This window comes from Candoia aspera, chromosome 1 (genome assembly GCF_035149785.1).
Source record: "Candoia aspera isolate rCanAsp1 chromosome 1, rCanAsp1.hap2, whole genome shotgun sequence".
NCBI lineage: Eukaryota > Metazoa > Chordata > Lepidosauria > Squamata > Boidae > Candoia > Candoia aspera.
In genome coordinates, this window is record NC_086153.1 from 49,960,183 (window position 1) to 49,981,191 (window position 21,009).

Consider the following 21,009-nt stretch of genomic DNA (forward strand, 5'->3'; position numbering starts at 1 on the left):
ATAAAATGTTCTTGATCAAAGTGGTTCTTACCTGGCTGTGTTCCTTTCTAGCCGCAGGGCTAAACCAATGGCTATGGGAAGGGGAAAAAAAGGCTTAGTAACATAGCTAACTGAAGCATGAGCTGTCATATGACCAGCCTGTGCATGCTCTTGGGTATTTTATTGTCCACCAGAAAAAAGTAGCCTTTGGCTATGATTTATTTAAATAGGATATTTTACAGAACTCTCAAGGTCTGAACAGTTTTCACAGCAATGTATCTCATTCCTCAGGTTACTACAGTTTAAGCAAGTGAATATACATTAAATAGTGCCATGCCATTCTGCAATTCTCTATATAATACATCTGATAAACTTTTCCCTGTGTTTGTGCTACAGAAATGTAAAATACAACCACTGCAAATGGGAAAACTTAACAGAAATGTTGATGGCTAATAGAAATATATTAATTATTAGCATTTTGGATTTAAGACTTTTGCACACATTTACAGAGTATTCCTATGAAAGTTTAATCAGAATTAAAGTCACAGTTTTCAATGATATTCAGTATCAATTAGTGTACGCAGCACTGCATCTTCAGTATTTATAAAATACAACCCAGTGTAGTATCATGGCTACTTTTTGTATTATAGAAAGTCAAATGAACTTTGAGAACCATACCATAATTTAACACTGAAAAGCATCTGACATTTTTCTCTTCCCAATTCAGTGAGCTACTGGGACTTGAGGCAATCAGAGCTTCAGCAAAAAGAGAGAGATGTAAGAAGCAATAAGCACACTTTGGTGTCATAGTTGCTCTTTCTATTTGCAACAGGCTTCAGTGCCCTAAAAGATGCCAAGATACTGTATTATCATCACTACCAAATCGACATACATGTAAAGTTTTATTTCATTGTTATACTTGGTTATTTTGCATTTCATTTCCCTCTGATATTTCTTGCAGGGGACTCTAACACTTGGAACACTTATGCCACAATCAATTTGTTAGTTTTAAATATGCCACGAAATTCTTTGTTAAATGTTTCAAAGCAAGTTGTGCACTTCTCTCAACTGCTGTCCTTCTATCCCAATGCAAAAGTGAAGAAATAAGCAAGTTCTGGACAGTCACAAGCGAGATAAGATATTGTGCTTCCTTTATCTTCAGGTAACATTCTGATTGTAGGATGGAGAAAACAAAAATATATGCACACAAGGAATTGAGCCATTTTAAAGTTAACACATACCTTCCCCCAAAGGTATTGGAAAGGACAGCACTTGCATACGGCCAGAATTCTAAGATTTGACTGAACAATTAGGATGAAATTCAGTATATAATTAAAACTGGGAGAAATGCAAAGTAAGTTAAAAGAAATAATGAAAAAATAGTATGAACACTTACTCGTGGTGATGGAATTCCTGGGATAAAAGCACAGCTTTTTTGTTACTGCATGAGCCTGTAGTAGTAATCTAAAAGAAGCACAAATAAGTATTGTAAGTTGCATGTGGGGATATAGAAGCATTTAAAGCATGAAAAATATTTGTTTTGAAATACTGAGATATTACAGATGCTGATTGTTAGGTACTAGTTTTGTATACCAAGCTTCTCTGAACAATTAGATATCCTGAGCAGATCCTAGTCCATAGCATATTCCAGCAAGGCCACTCCAATCCGAACTCTATTTCAATATTATTTTGAGGAAGTTATCAGAATGATCAAGTATGTCCTGCAGTGGACATCAAAAGGATGGGCAGAAAACACTGTATTATACTGCAGTAATGGAAATAGAAAACCAGAAGGATGATTTATAATTAAGCTTTTTCTGCTACCCAAGACTCTGGAATGAAGAGAGCACATAGTGGCTTTTAGAGATGCACTACTCAATTCATAACCATCAATTAACCTTTCATAGCTCAGCTTATATTATTTTAAAAGTAAGGAGATCTAGGGGCAAGTAAGGATGTGAAATTACAATGCACCCCAATGACACTAAAAATATAGTCAATAAAGTCATGCAGCTTCAATTTTAAATAGCTTCACTTCTACATAAGATCTAAACAATCTGTAAAATGCAACACAGAAGGGATTTATTCAAGATTTAAATAAAATGGATATGGGATAAAATGCAGGATAACAAATATGATCGGGTGCAGGTCAAACACATGCTTGGAAAATGTCAAAATTGTGACAAAAAGTTAGCAAACTTCCCCTGGCAATCTAAAGTATATACACATTTAGCAAACTTCCCATACCAAACTAAAATGTGTTAAAAAAAAAGAGAGCCCCTTTCTCTATGTTAAGACAGGAAGAATGCGCTTGGAGACAAGAGAAGAAGCCTAAACAAGGCAGCAATGGGGTGGAAGTTCTCCATCCCTGATGCAGAGAGTTGTAACTGCCTCATCTCCAATTTTCTGTAATATCTGCCCACCCATCAGGGCTAGCAGACAACTGAATCCTGGATTGGGTATAAACAAGAGCAATCTCTAATATTTTCAATCCCCAGAATTATGAAGGGTACAATTTGTCACTTTTTGATGCTGAAACATTTATGTAGTCTAGTGTCTGGGTTCCTGGCACAGAACACAGGCACCCAGACATAACATAACTGCATGTTTATTTTTAAAAAAGGTGACAAATTGCTGATACTTCCTGAAATGTTAAATTTCACTGAACAAGAAGGAAGAAAAATACAAAGATATTTCTGGACAGGTTTGAAATATTGATGATACAAAAATCAGAGTAACTGATATGAATGACTGTTCATAACATTAACAATTTGACAGTTATTTTAACATGGCAGGTAAACATTTGGCACAGCTCTTGAGTTGCATCCTGCATTAAACTCAAAATGAGGTTTTCATGCTATTCCAGTGGGTATCCCTGGAATATAGTAATCCATTTTCTACACTGTGGCTATAAGAAAAGCCGACTGTGCCTATGTCATGCTTTGTTAGAGGTTCATGATCACATTATCTCATGGTGGACCTGACACTTTTATTCAGTTTACAGTGTGTTCTGTGTACAGGCAACTTATTTCCTTTGCCAGGGCTGCTGACAACCTTTTCCACACTATATTAATCTTGTTTACTGACTTTATCTTGGTACAAATATCAGAAAACTGAACTTCTTATCTCATGGAGAAAATAAACAATGTGTTGACAGAAGCAGAAGCTATTTTCTGAACTAAAAATGGTTGTTTACCTCAAGCCATACTTATGGAAAAATGTTTCCAAGCCCCCAGCTTGCTCAAACTACATAATCCATAATTTAATAAATGTGGAAATTCCATGGAAAGTCATTTAGATACATTGGAAGGGATAAGGAAAATATGAACAGCAAACAAAACACAATTTGCAGATAATGTACACAAAACAAAAACATGTTTTATGCAATCAGCAACTGAATGGTGTTCAGATTTCTTCCACATATCAAAAATATTTTAGGGTAGGGAGGGAGAAGCTTTTCCTTTGCTTGTATTTATTCCTAACAGTTCTGTACCAGTTGGGAATTCAGTGCAGTCTTTCTCCTGTCAAAAGTGTAATAACTTATTGCACTGTTATTCCAGATCAGGGTTTCTCAACCAGGGTTCCATGAACCCTAGGATTCCAAAATAGGTCACTAGGGGTTCCCTGGGAGATCACGATTTATTTAAAAAATGATTTCAAATTCAGGCAACTTCACATTAAAGAGGTAAGTTTCATTCTTTATTTTCAGTTTAAGAACACTGTCAATGAATACTGTATATACAGGCCTACACGTGAAACAAAGGGACGCGGTGGCGCTGCGGGTTAAACCGCTGAGCTGTCGATCGGAAGGTCGGCGGTTCGAAACCGCGCGGCGGGGTGAGCTCCCGTTGCTCGTCCCAGCTTCTGCACACCAAGCAGTTCGAAAACATGCAAATGTGAGTAGATTAATTGGTACCGCTTCGGCGGGAAGGTAACGGCGTTCCGTGAGTCATGCTGGCCACATGACCCGGAAGTGTCCTATGGACAACGCTGGCTCCAAGGCTTTGAAACGGAGATGAGCACCGCCCCCTAGAGTCGGACACGACTGGACTTTACGTCAAGGGAAACCTTTACCTTTACACGTGAAACAAATATAGTAATTTTGTAACTTCTGCCTTATATTTGAGCCTGAATGTGCAGCGGTTCCCAAGGCCTGAAAAATATTTCAAGGGTTCCCCCAGGGTCAAAAGGTTGAGAAAGGCTGTTCTAGATGCTACCAGAAGTTGTAAAAACTGAATGGTGGTGGTGGTGAATTTATAGATTTGTGGGTGAAGAACACATACATGATATTATTTGGAAGTAAACTGCAGTTTCAAATGTTTCAGCTCCAAGTAAGAGAGCTCTGGCAAATTTAGGTGTGTGAGCAAAATTACATGGCCGATTTCAAAATGTACAGGCCATTAGTTAGAAATTTATAAATAAATTTATAAAGAAATAAATCATTCTTGAAAATATCCCCTTGGAATAATTGAAAAATGTAAAGAAATATGGTATGACATAAGTTTTGGTTAAGAAGCATAAGTTCCAATGATTCTACAAATATGCAGAGTAGTTTTACACACAAAATGCAAATGCATACACATATTTACACAATCCTAGAAAGTTGCCATAGAGGAAGAATATAGAAGCTGTAGTTAAATAATTCTGTTCAGTTTATTCAGTTAGAGGGGAAAAAAACATGCTGTGAAGAACAAAAAAAGTAAGTTAGAAAGATATTGGCAGGCTCAGACGAGGTAAATGTACTATGTTTAGAGTGAGTATATACAGACATAAAGAAGGAAAAATATATTGCCAAATCAATGTCCAGCTTTATGTAGCACGCAGTGAGTGGCCTCTGCTGGCTGACCAAGGGCTACATAAGTCACCTTGTCACCTATTATTATGATAGCACTTTCAGAATAGCTGAAGAGAAATACCTTTGTATGAGGCTTGTTTCATTTATCACCCTGCAAATTTTATTCATTTCAAGAAAGGCTATTGATGTTCTGTATGTAATCTCTTTCTGTAATACTAAGGCATGAACAAGATCATTTATATAGAAATATAAAGAGGAAATGCAAAGCACATGTTATATTTTTTTCAGAGAGACATGGAAATACAAATTAGCACTAATGATAAAACAGGAAGATGGCAGTCAATTATTCAACTTTTGTTTTCTTAGGTGTTGCTATTATACTCACCAGCAAAGCAAGCTCAGGAGATAACTTGGATCTAATCTTCTATATATCTAGCCTTACCATTTCTTATTTTTAATAATTGCAATAAGCAATCAAGGAGTGATGAGCTTTTGGGCTTAATCCCCACTTGATTGGCACTGGCCATGAAAGCCTATACCAGTGTATTGAAAACAAAACTGTTGAACTAAAAATGAAGGACAAAATTCCCATTTATTTTAGAAATTGTGGAGTGTTACTGTGTGTCTTTTGCACTTAAAGGAAAGTCTTATGTACAGAAACAAAAGAAAAGAAAAAGCCCAATCCTAGTCCTGTGATCTATACAGGACAATACGACTCAAACAAATCTACCTATGCATGTTTTATTTCAGGAGAGAATATAATGAATGACTTGTCTTATTGGATTAATACTGTGAGCTGTAATTCTAGAAACACTTGGAAGCAGGTAGGGTTCATGCCAATATAAAATAACTCCAGGCCACCATTAGCTGACCAATGCCAACTTACCTGTGTTCTAAGCGGATTTTTGTTAATATTTATTGAAAGAACTAATCAATAATATATTTTAGCAAATGAATGATTATTTAGGGGTCACACTCCTGATTAGACAGACGGGGTTCAGCCAGTTTTTACAGGAATGCACCACTGCGAAAAATCTGTCAGTTTTGCCCTGATGTTTAAAACCTAAAGATTCCTATATGGAAAATACACTTGCAATACAATATTGTCTCACATAGTGATTCTACTTCTAAACAATATTCTTTGAAATCATTTATTTTATTTTAATGGAAATTAGCTTTAAATAAGCATTGTCAAGACTGTAGATTTGCTCTCTTTTTTACTATGGGATTATGCACTTGATTCTACCATTCTCTTAATTGCACCCTATTAGGGAGAATGTTGTCAGACCTAAATGACTAATGATGCCAAAAGGTGATTGTAGTTGTAAGAAATATTATTTTGCAGACACATAGCATGGTATTCTGGGATATTTCTGGCCTTATTTTAGAGTTCTACTTTGCTTCAGAATTCAGTCCCATTATCTTGACTGTTCAAAATTGTTCACAGGGTTATCTAGCTGACATATAAGATAACCTTCCATCTCACTAGACACCACTGGGATATGACATGCTGACCCACAGTAATCCTTGATTATTAGCATGAAATATATACCACACAAAAAGAGAGCTGTAGCTAAGGGATTGCTTATAAAAAGCTTTCTATCATGAGTATTTTTTTGAAAAAATGATTTAAGACATACAAAAATAAATTTATTAGAGGATTTAGAAACATTAAATAATGCTGAATCTGATTTTAAAAATGTTATGTGGGAAGCAAATCACAGAAGTTTCATTGGAATCTATATAAAAATAAGTTTGCTATAAATGAAGCCTTATACAGTTAACAGAGATTATTTTATGGGAAAAAAGTTTTAGACTAAACAGAAAGAGGTCCCCAATAATTTTTGAATTATTAATTCTATTTAATTCAAAGATAGTTTACAATTATGAATGATATAACTCTTATGAAAAATATATAATCTGCTATGAAAGCCTTCTAATACTTAATAATATATAACAGCCCTCAAATTAAGTTCCAAAGCAGAATTATACTATTGCCTTTTAAATGAAAAAAAAAAATGCCAGAAAGTTTCACACTAGTCCATGATGTGACAGGTTGATTTCACTGTTTTATGAAAAGGCCTAGATTGTGGAACCATTCTGTAACAACTGTCACATGAAGAAGTAAGTGGCTCTTAAATGAAAGTAACCACATCAAATAGCCACTCATCAGCACTATTCGGTAATCTTTATATAACTTGATATATCACTTTTGCTTTGTCCCTAACCACTTTCTGAAGCACTACCATTGGTTATTGAAGGCCAACTGCCTCCTTTTGCAAGAAAAAAAGGATCATATTCTTGTTCTAAAGGAATTTTCAACATCTTAAGTCTGAGTTGCTGCTAAGTTGGGGAGAAGTACATATTCTTTGCCATAATATGTGTTTTCTTTATCTAAATGAAATCATGCCTGCTACCATTATGCTTTCACAGATTTAAGAAAACATTCAAGTTATGGATGAGAAGAGAATCATTCACCAATAGCTAGCAGTTATATTTTGGCAGTAGCTTTGTATTTAAAATATAGTTCAATGAAGATAATGTAGCCTCTTCTTTGTATATCATATTAAGGACATCATTTTCCATTTCATGTACAGGGCCCATTCTTTCTCTGCTGGATAGTTTCCTGCCAGTTCAAAATGGTTCTTTAATAGAACTTAAACATGACTTTAATATAATGTCCAAAGCTCACTGTTCATGATGTCACTACTTAGCAAATTCAATCGATAATGTTTTACAATCACTGAAAGATAGCTGAAGACACAGAACAAGGGTACAAAATGTACAGCCCCTCTTCATCCCTTTTGTAATCCTCAGTCCCACTTCTTTTTTATTCTTTTAAAAAAGGGTGTGTGCGCTAAGGGTAAAATATATGCCTTACACCTTGCAGATATTTACAGTATCTATTTTATCCCTTAAAATTCCTGCAATGCAGTTCTTGACATGAATGTAAAGACTGGAGTGGCCCTCAAGCTGAAGGAAGTTCCATATCCTTGACCAAGAAGATATGTTAAATTTCATGATCGGTTTACCTAAAAAAATATCTAGATGATGGTGTGTATTGTTCTTTTAAAGCAGCAGCATATCTGTTTGAGAATTATCAGCAATTGCTGTCTATCACATGTGCTGTGAAATTTAAACTAGCCCTAATCTAGTGTAGTTAAATGTCATGGGAATATTTTAGATTTTAAAAACAAGATATAGCAAGCACACTTGCAACCAATGAATGGTCATGCATACAGAATCTGAAATATCCAGATTTTGATTTTTTCAAAAATAAAACGAAATATTGTACTAACAATAATAAGCCTTTTTGTCAAAACGTAATTCAGCAGCAATACAATTTTATTTATTTATTTTATTTCTCAAATTTGTCCTACCGCCCATCTCCCCCCAAAGAGGGATTCTGAGTGGTTTACAATATCTTATACAACTTATTCAGCTCCCCAAGTAAGTAGCTACTGTATTCAAAACATCTTATGCAGCTCCTTAGGGTAGATTGTGGATCAGCTTTGCTAGTAAAACCTGTCCATCTTACCAGCTGTTGAAAGTGTCTTGACAGTTCCAAATCACCATAAACCAACCATGCAACAAGGCAAGCTTATTTCACACTAGAAATCAGATTCGGATTCCACCTGCTTCTCCTTTTCATTAAATTGTTCATGGACAGAATAGCATGACAGAGTACCCAGCAAACATGCTGTCATGCCATGTACTAGTACCTCACTATTGACAGACATCTGACCTGACACATCTACAAACATCCATAAGATTGTTTTTTTTGCATGTGTATGTATGTCAGAGAGATGTTTTATTTAAAGTCTTTCTGTTTCACACTCTTTAGGAGGAAAAAGAAGAAATGCAGACGAAAAAGCAACTTTCAGACTTTATGGACATCTTTTTGGAATTGCTCATCTTTAGAACAGAACATAAGTATTATTTATTTCTACAAGTTGGTACCCAGTGCTCTAGAATATGTGAAAATAGTGTAAGAATTTCTCTCCACAAAAACAAACAAATGACCCAGATTCAGAATATTTACAATCCAAACTATCTCAATGGGAAAAATACATGGAAAAAGAAGGGAGAAACAAAAAGGAAACAAAATAAATTGACAATAAATGACAGCATGTGAGGCAAGAGTACAAAGAGTGAATGTAAGCAGTATTACTGTACACTACAATTTTTGCATCCACTTTTAAATTCATTTCAGGCACTAAGAATGAAAGAGTTAAGCCAAGATTTTGAAAAACAAGAGATCATCATTAAACCTCTAGGAAACAATTTCAGTTTTAATACCTAAAAGATGTTGTGGACAGAATAATTTGACAGAAAATGAGTTTTTTGACTTGAAGATTATCAACTTAAAAGACTAAAGCACTTCGTAAAAATATGTTGAAGGAAGACATAGTGGGCCTGTCAACACTTTTTTACTCATATTCTCTGGATTTGCATCCAAGTCTACCTTTTTCAATCATTTCAATATTACATCTGTTTGAGCTCTGCCAATATTTCTTTTTCATTTACAGAGTATATGTTTTGCAAATGAAACTGAGTGCATTTAAAATCCACAGTTAAAAAACTACTTCTCTTGGATCCTGAAATGAACATTTTAAGCGATTAAGAATAATTAGTTTAAACTGAAAAAAGCTATTACCTTCACTTTTCTCTTTTGCCTTTTTCTAAGTTCCATTGTTAGTGAATGTATCAAGATAAGGGGAGTGGTTTATATAATCTACAATATATTTTATTTATTTATTCATCACATATATTGCATATATTGTAAATTGTGGGAAGTAGAAATATATTGTAAATGCATACTATAAGAGAAAAAAATGTTTGTAATGCTTCACAGTGCCAATTACTTTCTACTATACTTTTGAGCTGTAATCTTCATACTGTACCACTTTATCTCACATAAAAAAGAAAACTGATGTCAAGTCTAATGATGATTTACCTGTTGAAAACTGTATGTCCATGTCTTAATTATTAATATTATGTATCTTCACATGCAACATTGAAACAGATTGACCACTAGATGTTTTGAAAAGGGCAACTGTTACATTGTTCCCTTGGCACACCAGAATAACAGGTCAAACTTTTGTTCCTCTTGTCCTACAAACAATTTTCAAGCCCACGTTCAATAAATGAATTTGGTCTCAGCACTCCCAATCAGGGCTGCACAATCCCCTCAGTAGCAGACCTATGATAAATGGACTTATTTTCCCAAATCAAACACTTGAATTTAAATTCAGATGAGTTAATGCAAAGGTCAACATTGTAATCAGTTCTTTTGATCTTTATAGAATTTCTGGAGTAATACATAATAAATCTGAAACAAGGCAATTTGCAGCTCTGTATGGGTGGCTGGTAATAAAAATCTTAACGATTAGAGCCTTTATGTACTTAGGGAACGTTTTATAGTAATAGCTGCAGTGAGAACCTCAGTGCACAAGGAATGATGGCAATAGATAACCAGAAAGACTTGACTGCTTGATTGTTTGTGGTTTCCACAATATGTGTTCTTAAATTCTATAAACCAAATTAAATCACGCATCTGTTGATGAATTTAATACTGCCATGTTCACTGCTCATTTGATAGTTTGTAAGCTTACAACAGAATACTATGTATGTTTACTCAGAAAGAGGTTCCATTGTGAACAAAGGGGTTAGCTCTACAGGAAGATGTGCATGTGTCACCTGCTTTATGCTACAGTCTGAAACACACTTCCCTAAGGGTAAGAATCTTCAAACTCTGCAGGATTGACTGAATAGAAACATTTAGAACTGTGCATTTAAGGACTTTTATTTATTCTGTTCTTCAAATCAGAAACACCTTACTACAGTGAAGTCTTACTGGTTAAAAAGTCTTACTGGTTATATTAATCATAGTTCAATTGGTTTTTTACCTTGGCTGTCAGTTATGTATTTTATTTTTACTGTTGGTTGTGTTTTTAACTGTGTTAGCCATCCAGAGTCACCATTGTGAGATGGCCAACTGTATAAATTGAAATAAATAAATAGCATGAAAGCTTTGAACTGATCTGTTTTACAAAACAGTAAACTTCTTTTAATGATACAAAGAACAAATTGTTCTCTAAATATATGCATTTTTAATGTTTGCACTAACAGTTATGTTTTAAAGCTGTAACACTGAATATAGAGCTATATGGCATTACAGGCCTTATTAATTGGTTAAACTCAGATCAGTACAGCTGGAACTACATAGAAGTACTTAGTGCACAGGATGAATGGTAGTGAGGTACTTGGCCCCTAAGCCATTTAGGACTTTATAGAATGGGTTTGGCAACTCAGAGGTAACCAGTGCAATGTTCTCACAGTGTTATATCCATCTCACAATAATTCTCTCCAGGCTGCAACTACCAGACTGCTTTCAAAGATTGCCTCATATTCAGTGTGTTAGCCCTCTTCCACTCCATCACTGTCTCTAGGCAACTGCCAAATACCTGGATTTCATTTTACTCTTTTGTTGCTGACTAGAATTATATATAGGATCTGTGGATATAGGTTAATGATGGATGGAGGGAGTGGACAGTGCCCAGATGTCAGCACCTCTGCATTGCCACTAAGGCTAGTCACTGATGCATACAAGATAGAGAATGGTGTACCTTTCTCTCCATTTTTTGCTGTGATATGAATATATACTGAAATCATGATGTATGTGCATTTCCTTGCATATTACTTTATTTGCATGCAAAACTTTCTGTACATGAATGTCTCTGTATTAGAGCCATCAAATCCTGCAGGAGAGGCATGCTATAGGTCACGTTCACTAGGGTGCCATCTGGAGGGATCCATGGAGAGGACCTTTCCTGTCATGGTACCTACCTTTTGGAACATCACCCCCTCTCCAGACCCCGTTGGCCTTTTGCAAAGCATGCAAAATGTGGCTGTGTTCCAGGCCACGGGGGTTGGAATGTCTGCTGGAGCCAGTGAAGTGACTGTACTTAGGGCTGGTTTGTTTTATCTTGGCTGCCACCATGTATTTGCTCTGGTGTTGATATGTTGTTTTCAATTATTGTTAGCCGCCCAGAATCACTTTGTTGAGATGGGCAGCCATATAAATTGAATAACTAAAATAAATTACTGTTACCTGTTCTAAAAGCACTGGGCATAGACTAAATAAAATCTGAATAATAATAAACTTTTTTTTCCAAACAATTGAACACTATGGATGAGTAGTATAGCTCTCATTACTGGAGCCGCAGTCTTAGTCGAAAGTTGCAAAGATTCTCGCAGAAATTTTTTCCTCAATTTTTTTACTGAACTGTTTATTCAAAAAATAATTTTAAAAAGCAGTTTTACTTATAATGCAATGCTGCTTCACAAGTGAGAGTAACCTTCATTTATGCCTATTAAGACCTCCCATTCTGTGCTGAATATTGTCATGAATAAGACTCCTGTATAAGCAATGCTACTTGAATGTGCTTTTCTAGCCAGTCTTTCCACCCGCAGTGTCTGCATCCAAAGCCACAGAGGGACTCCTAAAATAGGCTGGAAACAGTTCTTACTGAAAACAAATTGTGTAGAAAATAGTGTTCTCAGTGTGCATTCCTTTGCAGGTATTTTTTAATCCCCCCACAGATTAAAATATATTAGTGAATTACCAGAGATCAAACTGAATATTTAAACAGCATACTGAAAATATTAAGAAGCAAAAAGGAAAAAGAAAATCACTATACTGGGCACTGGATACTTATAGTTATACCACCAAGTATACATTGTTCTGTTTGAAAATGTATTTTTTTAATGAAGCATTAGCTAGATTTCCTAGAAAATAGCTGCTCATATAAATTAAGCTGCTCACAAATAATTTAAAAACACATTCAAGATTTAAAAACCAAAATGCCAACTTTTAACAAAATAATTACAAAATTGGTTTTTTTGTAATCATCTACAATTACAAGTCAGTAACTTTTTTTTAAACTGTTTTTGAAGCATTTAATAGAAATAATTTATATCAGGTAAATTACTTCTATTGAGGTGATGGTGAAGAAGAGCCAATTTAGAATAAACTGATGAAAGTGTTTGTTAATTAACTGTATGACTTTATCAAACTGCCTTGATTATAAAATCATAAAAAACCATTAATTTATTCCAATTTATATAGCCGCCCATCTCAAATACATCACAGAAACTAAAATTGTATCCAAAATAAAAAGACAATCCAAGAAATGTATGTAAAAAACATGCAACCACACAATCAGTAGTCGAGTTATGCCAAGAACTGCCAACAACAATCAGCATAGCCGCTGTATAGGCTCTACCATACTCCCGGATCCCCAAGCCTGATGGTAAAGCCAAGTCTTTAAGGCCTTATGAAAAGCCAGTAGGGTTGGGGCCAATCTGATCTCTGGGGAGGTGATGTTCCAAAGGGTGGGTGCCATGGCAGAAAAGGTTCTCTTCTTGCGGCCTGCCAGATGGCATTCCCTAACATATGGAACCCAGAGCATATTACAAAACTGGAGCATATAACTGACCCGGAGAATGTAACAAAACTATGTTATATCTACAGTCACATGTAACCACCCAACTACCTTCTTTTCTGGACGGCTCCCCATTCCAGGCATTTACTTGTATAGGTGTATTTTATAAGGCTGTGCAAAGCATTCAAAGAGGCATTTCATGAATCGAGTTGGCACAAGGGAAGCATATTTCAAAGAACAGAAGTAGACACATCCTCCAGTAGATGTGGCACAGCTGCTTAAAAGGTTTCTCAAGCTGCTTGCAAGGAGGCACACTTCCACTGGGACTGCTGACAAAACTATGCATCCCCTGTGCATGCACACTCATTCAGTAAAAACTTGAAAAAGCCCTCAAAACCACTCCCAAGAGATGTGGCTACATCAATGCTTCAAGGAAGGGACAATGAGGAGGCCCCCTTCAAATGCTAATTATATGGTATAAACCCAACCAATCTGCTTTCGGACTAAAGGCAAGCACAGAGCCCTAATACAATAAAACAGTTCCCCAAATAGTATATAGGATTGCTCCTTGAAACTTGCTAGAGGCTTAAATTTACAATGTCTGTTGTGTTTGGGGAAATTTCCAAATATCCCTAAACAGCTGAGGACAATATCAACTATATAGAAGCATATAATAATAATCACATATGAACATTTCAGACAGCAGGGTTTAAATGTAATGTAATGACATTGCATATTCTTTTGTTAAAATTTTTTTGCTAAAATAGTAATAAGAGTAAAAATATAATACTCTGTTATTTTGATTATCAGTGTTGTATCAAGCAACTGAGCCATATTGTCCCACAGCATGAAGCGATCAGATCTCTGCCCAAAATGATGGACAGCTCTGGTCCACTGAACATTCAGAAAGAAAAAAAAATCCCATTTACTCTCTGCCAGATGGGACCTACTGGACGCTTCAGTGCAAACAACTCATCCTTCTTCAGACCTTCTTGTCCAGCTCTTGAGCTAGCTCCAGCTGATAATGATGGATATCAAGGCTACAGTAAAGTGGGTGACAAAAGCAGCCTTGTTATAGCTGCCAGTCTTTTAGTCTTGTCATTATTACACATTGAAGATTTATTGGAGTTTATTGTTGTGCACTGGGCTAGCCATTTGCAATTCATCACCTAGTACAGAAGGTTCAAGATAGTGGCCATAGCTATAATTGCCACCTCCACCTGCTTCTTGAAATTATGAGGTCAGCACCTAGGGCAGCTCACTGTTGGGAGAGCTCTATGCATCAGGAGAAATGTTTGCTGTAAAATACCAGGACTGCTCTTTGCTAAATAAAAGTTGGTGCCAACCCTATTGAAATTCTAGATATTTTTATTTTGTCCACATAATAAATATTCTTGAAATATTGAATTATTTAAAAAAGCAAATATTAAAAGCTTAATGCTTTGTTTCAGTTTGAGAAAAGATAGTGGAAAATACATCTGAAATAGAATATTCTATTCTATCCTGAATAGACATAAATGCAGGTTATAATAATGTTTTCAACACAAAGCATTACATCTACTAGAGTATACTACAGAAATAAACAGTTTAACAGTTTCTGAAATGAGTGATGTGCATTTTTAATCTGCTGAAAATTACATCCTTTGACATACAACTTTTCTTCCACTATGAGATTAGCCAAATGTTACCCAAATTGTGAGGAAGTCATCACATGCACATTCTAAGATACACTCATCTGTATTTTTCACAAATTAAATGGAAAGAAGAAACCAGTAAATAGAATACTGGATTAAAATAAGTCATCAGAGATCCTTGAAAAAAAAAGTGATAGTATGATGCATTAGAGTCAAAAGCATCCATAGCAAATATAAACTAGGTATTTTTCTTCTTAGAATCAAAGCTAGAAATTCATGGGGAGAACAATTCCACATTATTGTGTCACTCTGTTGGATATAGCCTGGCAAAGTGGAAGTAAAAACAGAGAAATGTCTATATTGTTCCATCAACTCCTTCACTTGATTTCTAAAACCAACCAAAACTTTTTTTTTTAATTGTAAACCACCCAGAGTCCCTTCTGGGAGATGGGCGGTGATAAATTTGATAGATAGATAGATAGATAGATAGATAGATAGATAGATAGGTAGGTAGGTAGGTAGGTAGGTAGGTAGGTAGGTAGGTAGGTAGGTAGATAGATAAAACTTAAGCCAGCTAAATGGTTTGTCTAAATCCCCACCTCACCTCCCCCACTGGAGTTAGATGAAACCCAAGAGCTTAAAATGGTTGGACTCTGAGCCATTTTTTCCATGTGGACTTGAGATAGCCCACAAGTGCTCCATAGAGTTGTTCCTGTCATGAGTACTGATGGTGAGCAGGAGGGGGCCCCTATCCAGGGGGGAAAACGCATGTGTAGTACTGAGGAGTTAAGCAGCCATTCAAAGAGACACAGATCAGACCCGCCTTGACTTTTGGGGTTTATCTGTCTGGGTTTTTCCCATGCTTCTTCAGTTTGTTAGGATTTTCTGTCTAATGTAGCAGTAATAAAAAACTAGAGACCTATTCCTTGTTTCAGCATGGTTTCCTGACTGTTAGGACAGTTCCTTAAAGTTGAGGGCCAGTGGAAAAGAGGAAGAACTTCAATGAGATAGATTGATACAATTACCGCAACAATGGATGCAAACATCGGAACAGTCAAGACATACGGCACAAGGCCGAACAGCATTTCGTTCTGTTATACGTAGGGTCGCCATGAGTCGTAAACGACTCAATGGCAACTAACAACAACAAGTGGATTTAGAGCTCTAGGGGACAAGGGAATAGCCATCTTGCTCAAATTGTGGTTGGCGCCTTTGAAAGGACACTAAGTTTGCATACTTCCTTTTCTAATCACTTTCAGAAATTGCTTGTTAACTGCTTTTCAGCTATTAGAAACCTTTGGATTGACAAATTTGACAGCACTGGCTGAGTTACCTTTAATCCTTAGTGAAATAAAGTTTTAACTACAAGTTTAAGAACATAAATTTTTTTGAGTAAATTGCAAAAGGGTGATTAAAACACTGACTTTAAAAAGTTATAAATGGACTAAGCGTCCAAATAAATTTGAAATAAGATTTTGGAATGAATTATAAAGAATCGTTTCTGTGGGAAAACGCTTTTGTTTTGAATTAAAAAAAAAACTTAAAGATTTTATAAATTGGACACTAGAGGGAACTAAAGATTACAATTAAAGGAGAAAAACACATAAACTTGACTTACAATTACGAATGAAGCAAAATATTCTAACATTGGACATACTGAAGGATATTTTTGAATAATGAACTCAGAAGTTAATTTTAAAAGTGTCAACAGAGACATCTGCCTCTATGGAGAGATTGTATCTAAAATATGTTATGGAAGAAGAACAAGTCTACCTGACAAGATCAAGACTGCACTGAAAATGGATTTACGAATGACAGGCTACAAAAATGAGATAGAAAAAGGTTTAACACTGGACATAGGATAGCCACTACCTTGAAAAAATAAGAAAACAAAATCATAGCTGAAAAGATGACTCCTGAACATCATTAAAATCTGAAAAGGTCTTCCAGAAATGCATATTGATACCTATGCATTTGATCCATAAAGTTTTTCTATTGCTGTCCACCTTCAAAGAAAGCCGAAGATAATTTAACATAAGATACTTTTAGCAAAGATTTCATTGAAAAACTCCCAGGAAGCTCTAATATACATGTAAGAGAGAAAGAAAGAACAAACAAGATATGTTTAAAATAAAAAAAGACTAGAAATCCCAATAAAACTGAACCTACCCAGAGAAAAAAGAGCCAGTTTGTAGTGGTTAAGGGATCAATCTAGAAACTGGGAGACCATAAGTTCTAGTCCTGCCTTAGGCATGAAGCCAGCTGGGTGACCTTGGGCCAGTCACTCTCTCTCAGCCCTAGGAAGCAGGCAATGGCAAACCACTTCCAAAAAACCTTGCCAAGAAAACTGCAGGACTAGTCCAGATAGTTGCTAGGAGTCAACACTGACTCCAAGGCACAAAACAAAGCAAAAAACAAAAACACAAAAACACCAGAAAAACACATCTGCCCATTTCTATGAAGTCATTACATCATAATTTCATCTCAATATGGCCTTGAGCATCCAAAAATAATGGTAAAGACAGTTTGTCTTTGCCAAAAAACTGCTTACCCATAGTTATTGCAATGTGCATATATAAGAACAAGCCACACAATCTTAGGCTAGAAAACTCCTCCATTCCCTTTTCTCTCTTTATAGTAATACAAGATTTGTTTCTTTTTTTTTCCAGATCAACAAATTTGGTTAATTGTAATGATTGTTTTCAAGAACCTTCTGAATTCCTTCTTTCAGATAAAAGAGGGAGAGATAATGAAGCTTATGGTGACATGAAACACAACATACATACATATGAATTCTAGCCTCTGAACACATCATATAAAATATGAACATTTCATTTAATCCTGACACAAATATATGTTAAAGAAAAGATTAAGAGCAAGTAAAGAAACTGCAGAAGAATGGCACTTGTCCAACTAGTTTTCAGCTAATTGGTCAGAAACAATCCCAACTAACTACAAAGAAATTAACTCCAAGCATGAAAAAGATAATAGTTTTTATTTCACAATTGAAACAGTATGCATGAGCCACTGAAGTTGGTGCCCCTTGCACCAAAGGGAGAAATTGGTAAAAAAGAAAATATATTATTTCCAGAGATTTGCTATGATGTCAAATCAAATAATGAGGTTTTTGCAACACTATGAGTTGGAAACAAGCACATACACCAGTAGATCCTTTTGTTCCTATTTGTTCAAAGCATGGCAATAAATAAAAATAATAAAAATGCAAATAATTCAAGAATGAACACCTTCCAGAGGATAGTAAAATCTAAACTGGGTTTCCCTTCCCCTGATAATCCTTTCTACTGATCAAACAACTGCTGATTGCACTCAGGTATAAAATCAGATTCTTTAGCTGCCAAACATTCACGGAAGACATCATCTTTTTATGTATATTAATGATTACAAAAAGGTTATACTTTAAGGAAATGTCTTTCAATCTAAGTGAGAGAAGAAGAATAGAAGAGGAAACACAGCATGGTGTATGGATTAAGGTGCTGAAGTAGGACTGGGGCAATCCAGATTCAAGTTTATTCCAGGCCATGGAAATTCATAGCTTTGAATCCAATCTACTTCTCAACATTTTTATATAAAGATAAATTGAAGGTAGATCTCTATACGCTGCCTTGGAGAAAAGATGGAACATGAACAAAAATAATTTTCTACCATTGCAATAATTATTTACTAACTGATTAACTGGTAAATGGGTGAGGAAACCACAGTCAATATGGTATATTCTCTTGTGCATATAATCAGCACCAAAGATTGTCTTCCAGAATTCCCATTTAAACTAAAAGCAAATCTGTTACTTATAAGCATGGAGGCCAGAACAATTGAAAAAAGCTTTGGAAAACCTGTTGAAACATATTAAAAGTTTCTCAAGCATCTTGCATGAAAAACAAGAAGAATTTTTAATTTCAAAAGGCAATGTATATTACCTCACCTGAAATCTCAGTGATTTAACTAAACACAAAAATAGCTCAAAATAGTTGACAGTTATCAATACTATAAAGGTGCCATTATTAGCTTGCTTATTAATACTCAAAAGAAAATGCAGAAGTGGACAAATCTTAAATATATAATTAAAGACAAGTGGTGGTGGCGATGGTGGTGGTGGGGTTTGCATCTTTCAGGATAACATATTGCTGATTACAGGGCACATACTAAAAAGAGTACCAAAGTTTACTACCTCTAATTTGATGAGTGATATAAAAGCAATCTCTTAAGAAAGATAACATTATTTGCAAATTGAGCAAGAGGACCCCAATGATAGCCATATATAATCAGTTGTCACCTTGCAGCTCAATTAGCCCTCATGTAAAAACGAGGCATGTAAGGAGAAATGAGGTTTTGACATTATCTCTGCCAGCAAGATAATTACACAGTCTTCATTTAACAGTAGGGCAACACTACTGTAGCAACAAATTAACTCAGCTCCATTTGCAATTCATGGTGTGTTTTCTCATTTAACACCATTTGTCTTACTTCAGTGAATGTTTCCATTAGTTTTATTCAGCACAGCAAAATACTTTATTTTGACTTCAACATTACATCACTAAATCACCATATCTTTATCCCAGTAACTGTGAACATGTCACTATAAATCTGATTTTTAAAATGTTTTTTTTTTGCAACTTTAACTGAAACCTTTGCAGTATAGTTTACAGCCAGTAATAATAGAACCAGTCCTTTTGAATTTAATCAATACCAGACTTGTTTCACTTTTCGTTCATTTCATTGAAATGAAATTGTAATTTCATTATTAATGAAAGTAGGCATATCCTAATTAAATTGCAAATAAAACTAACAAAACCAAAAAGTTTATTGCTACAGGGCAGTATTAGTTCAGATTCGGTGCTGAGTGAAAGCAGTTCACACATTTGGACAGTCTCATAAAACTCATTCACTCTGCATGCTTCTCTTTACGTAGTTGCCTCTATGATTTAAATTTACAAGTACTACTACTATAAGCAGGTTTCTCTAACATCATTTTGGAAAGCGCACTTTAAGTTTCAAATTCTGATTACGAACAGAGTCCTGGTTAGCATGAAAGTGCATGTAATCCCACAATGGTGGTTAATATAGTAGAAAGAATGATGTATCCTGCTAAATGATGGTAAGGGACAGTTTGACTGTAGTTGTAATAAAGCATTTCAAAAAATCCAACTCATCCCAGTTGTAGCCAGCAAGATATAAATTGGGAAAACATAATCTGGTTTTGCTCACACTTTGATATCATAGCAATAGACAGAGGGGACCTGATTATCGCAACAGCCATTTCATTTAGCTCTGCTCTAGGTCATATGATTTGAAAGGAAGAAGGAGAAGAACACAGAACGGAGGAATTAGCAACCTTTCTAACCACTGCCCAACTGCCTATTCCATATTGGAGGATTTTTTTTTCCGGAGTTTTTGGGGCAGCGCTCAGAGATGCCTTATCCATACCCTCAGCCCACTAACATAGGACACCTCTGTATTAACCAATATGAACTATAGAAATAGGTCTTCGGTACAAGCCTAGTCACATTAGCAACCTTCACATAATTATGGTCACTTGGAAAACAGCAGTATAAAAAAATGCAGACCAAGCATTCTATAATAGTTCGTGCAAACACAAATTAAAAGAACTAAAAGTATTAGAGAACCTGTTGAAAATTTCTACATTTAAATGTCACCTTTTTCCTACTTCAAATAACCTCTGATACCCATCTGACCCTCTTTAGTTTAGAAAAAAATTAACCTTGTTATTTCTCGCATTATTTAACACATATGAACTTTGAGACAATGTCAAAGAAAAACAACTATTTCTCAGATTAATTAAATAAAAGAGCAAATGCAAAAGACAGTTGGTCTATCTAACTCAACTGTACAAGATCTATTTACCCTATAGTCAAAAAGGGTGTCACTTTCTGTTATGCGAATCCAAGGTGACTGCTTATATTTTGAACTGCTGGGCTAATTCTAGCCTGAGCAAAAATCTGTCTTTTACTTCATAATTAATTCTCCATGTCAAAACTGATAGATGTCCTTTTGCTACCAAACTATTAAGGCTGTTAACTATAATACAACAAAGTGTGATTAAACATTATTACTGGCCTGACATTTAGAAAACAGGAAAATGTATAATAAAGGCTTAAGAAAATGACAAGCAAAATTC

At 35.3% G+C, this 21,009-nt stretch overlaps 1 protein-coding gene across 5 annotated transcripts in view; it reads right to left on the reverse strand.

Annotated features, from left to right (window-relative positions):
* GPATCH2 (G-patch domain containing 2) overlaps nt 1-21,009 on the reverse strand; it is a 108,762-nt gene that overhangs the window by 34,762 nt on the left and 52,991 nt on the right. For 4 of the 5 annotated variants that reach the window (XR_010067935.1, XM_063303552.1, XM_063303544.1 and 1 more), the window contains exons 6-7: nt 1,376-1,443; nt 32-71 (exon numbers count right to left, since the gene is read on the reverse strand). Coding sequence is in view for 3 of the 5 variants with exons in the window: in XM_063303552.1 (XP_063159622.1) it covers nt 32-71; nt 1,376-1,443 (108 nt within the window). In the remaining 2 variants the exon portion in view is untranslated. Of the gene's footprint in view, nt 1-31; nt 72-1,375; nt 1,444-21,009 lie in introns of those variants that run through there. The other variant, XR_010067937.1, reaches the window with a different exon arrangement.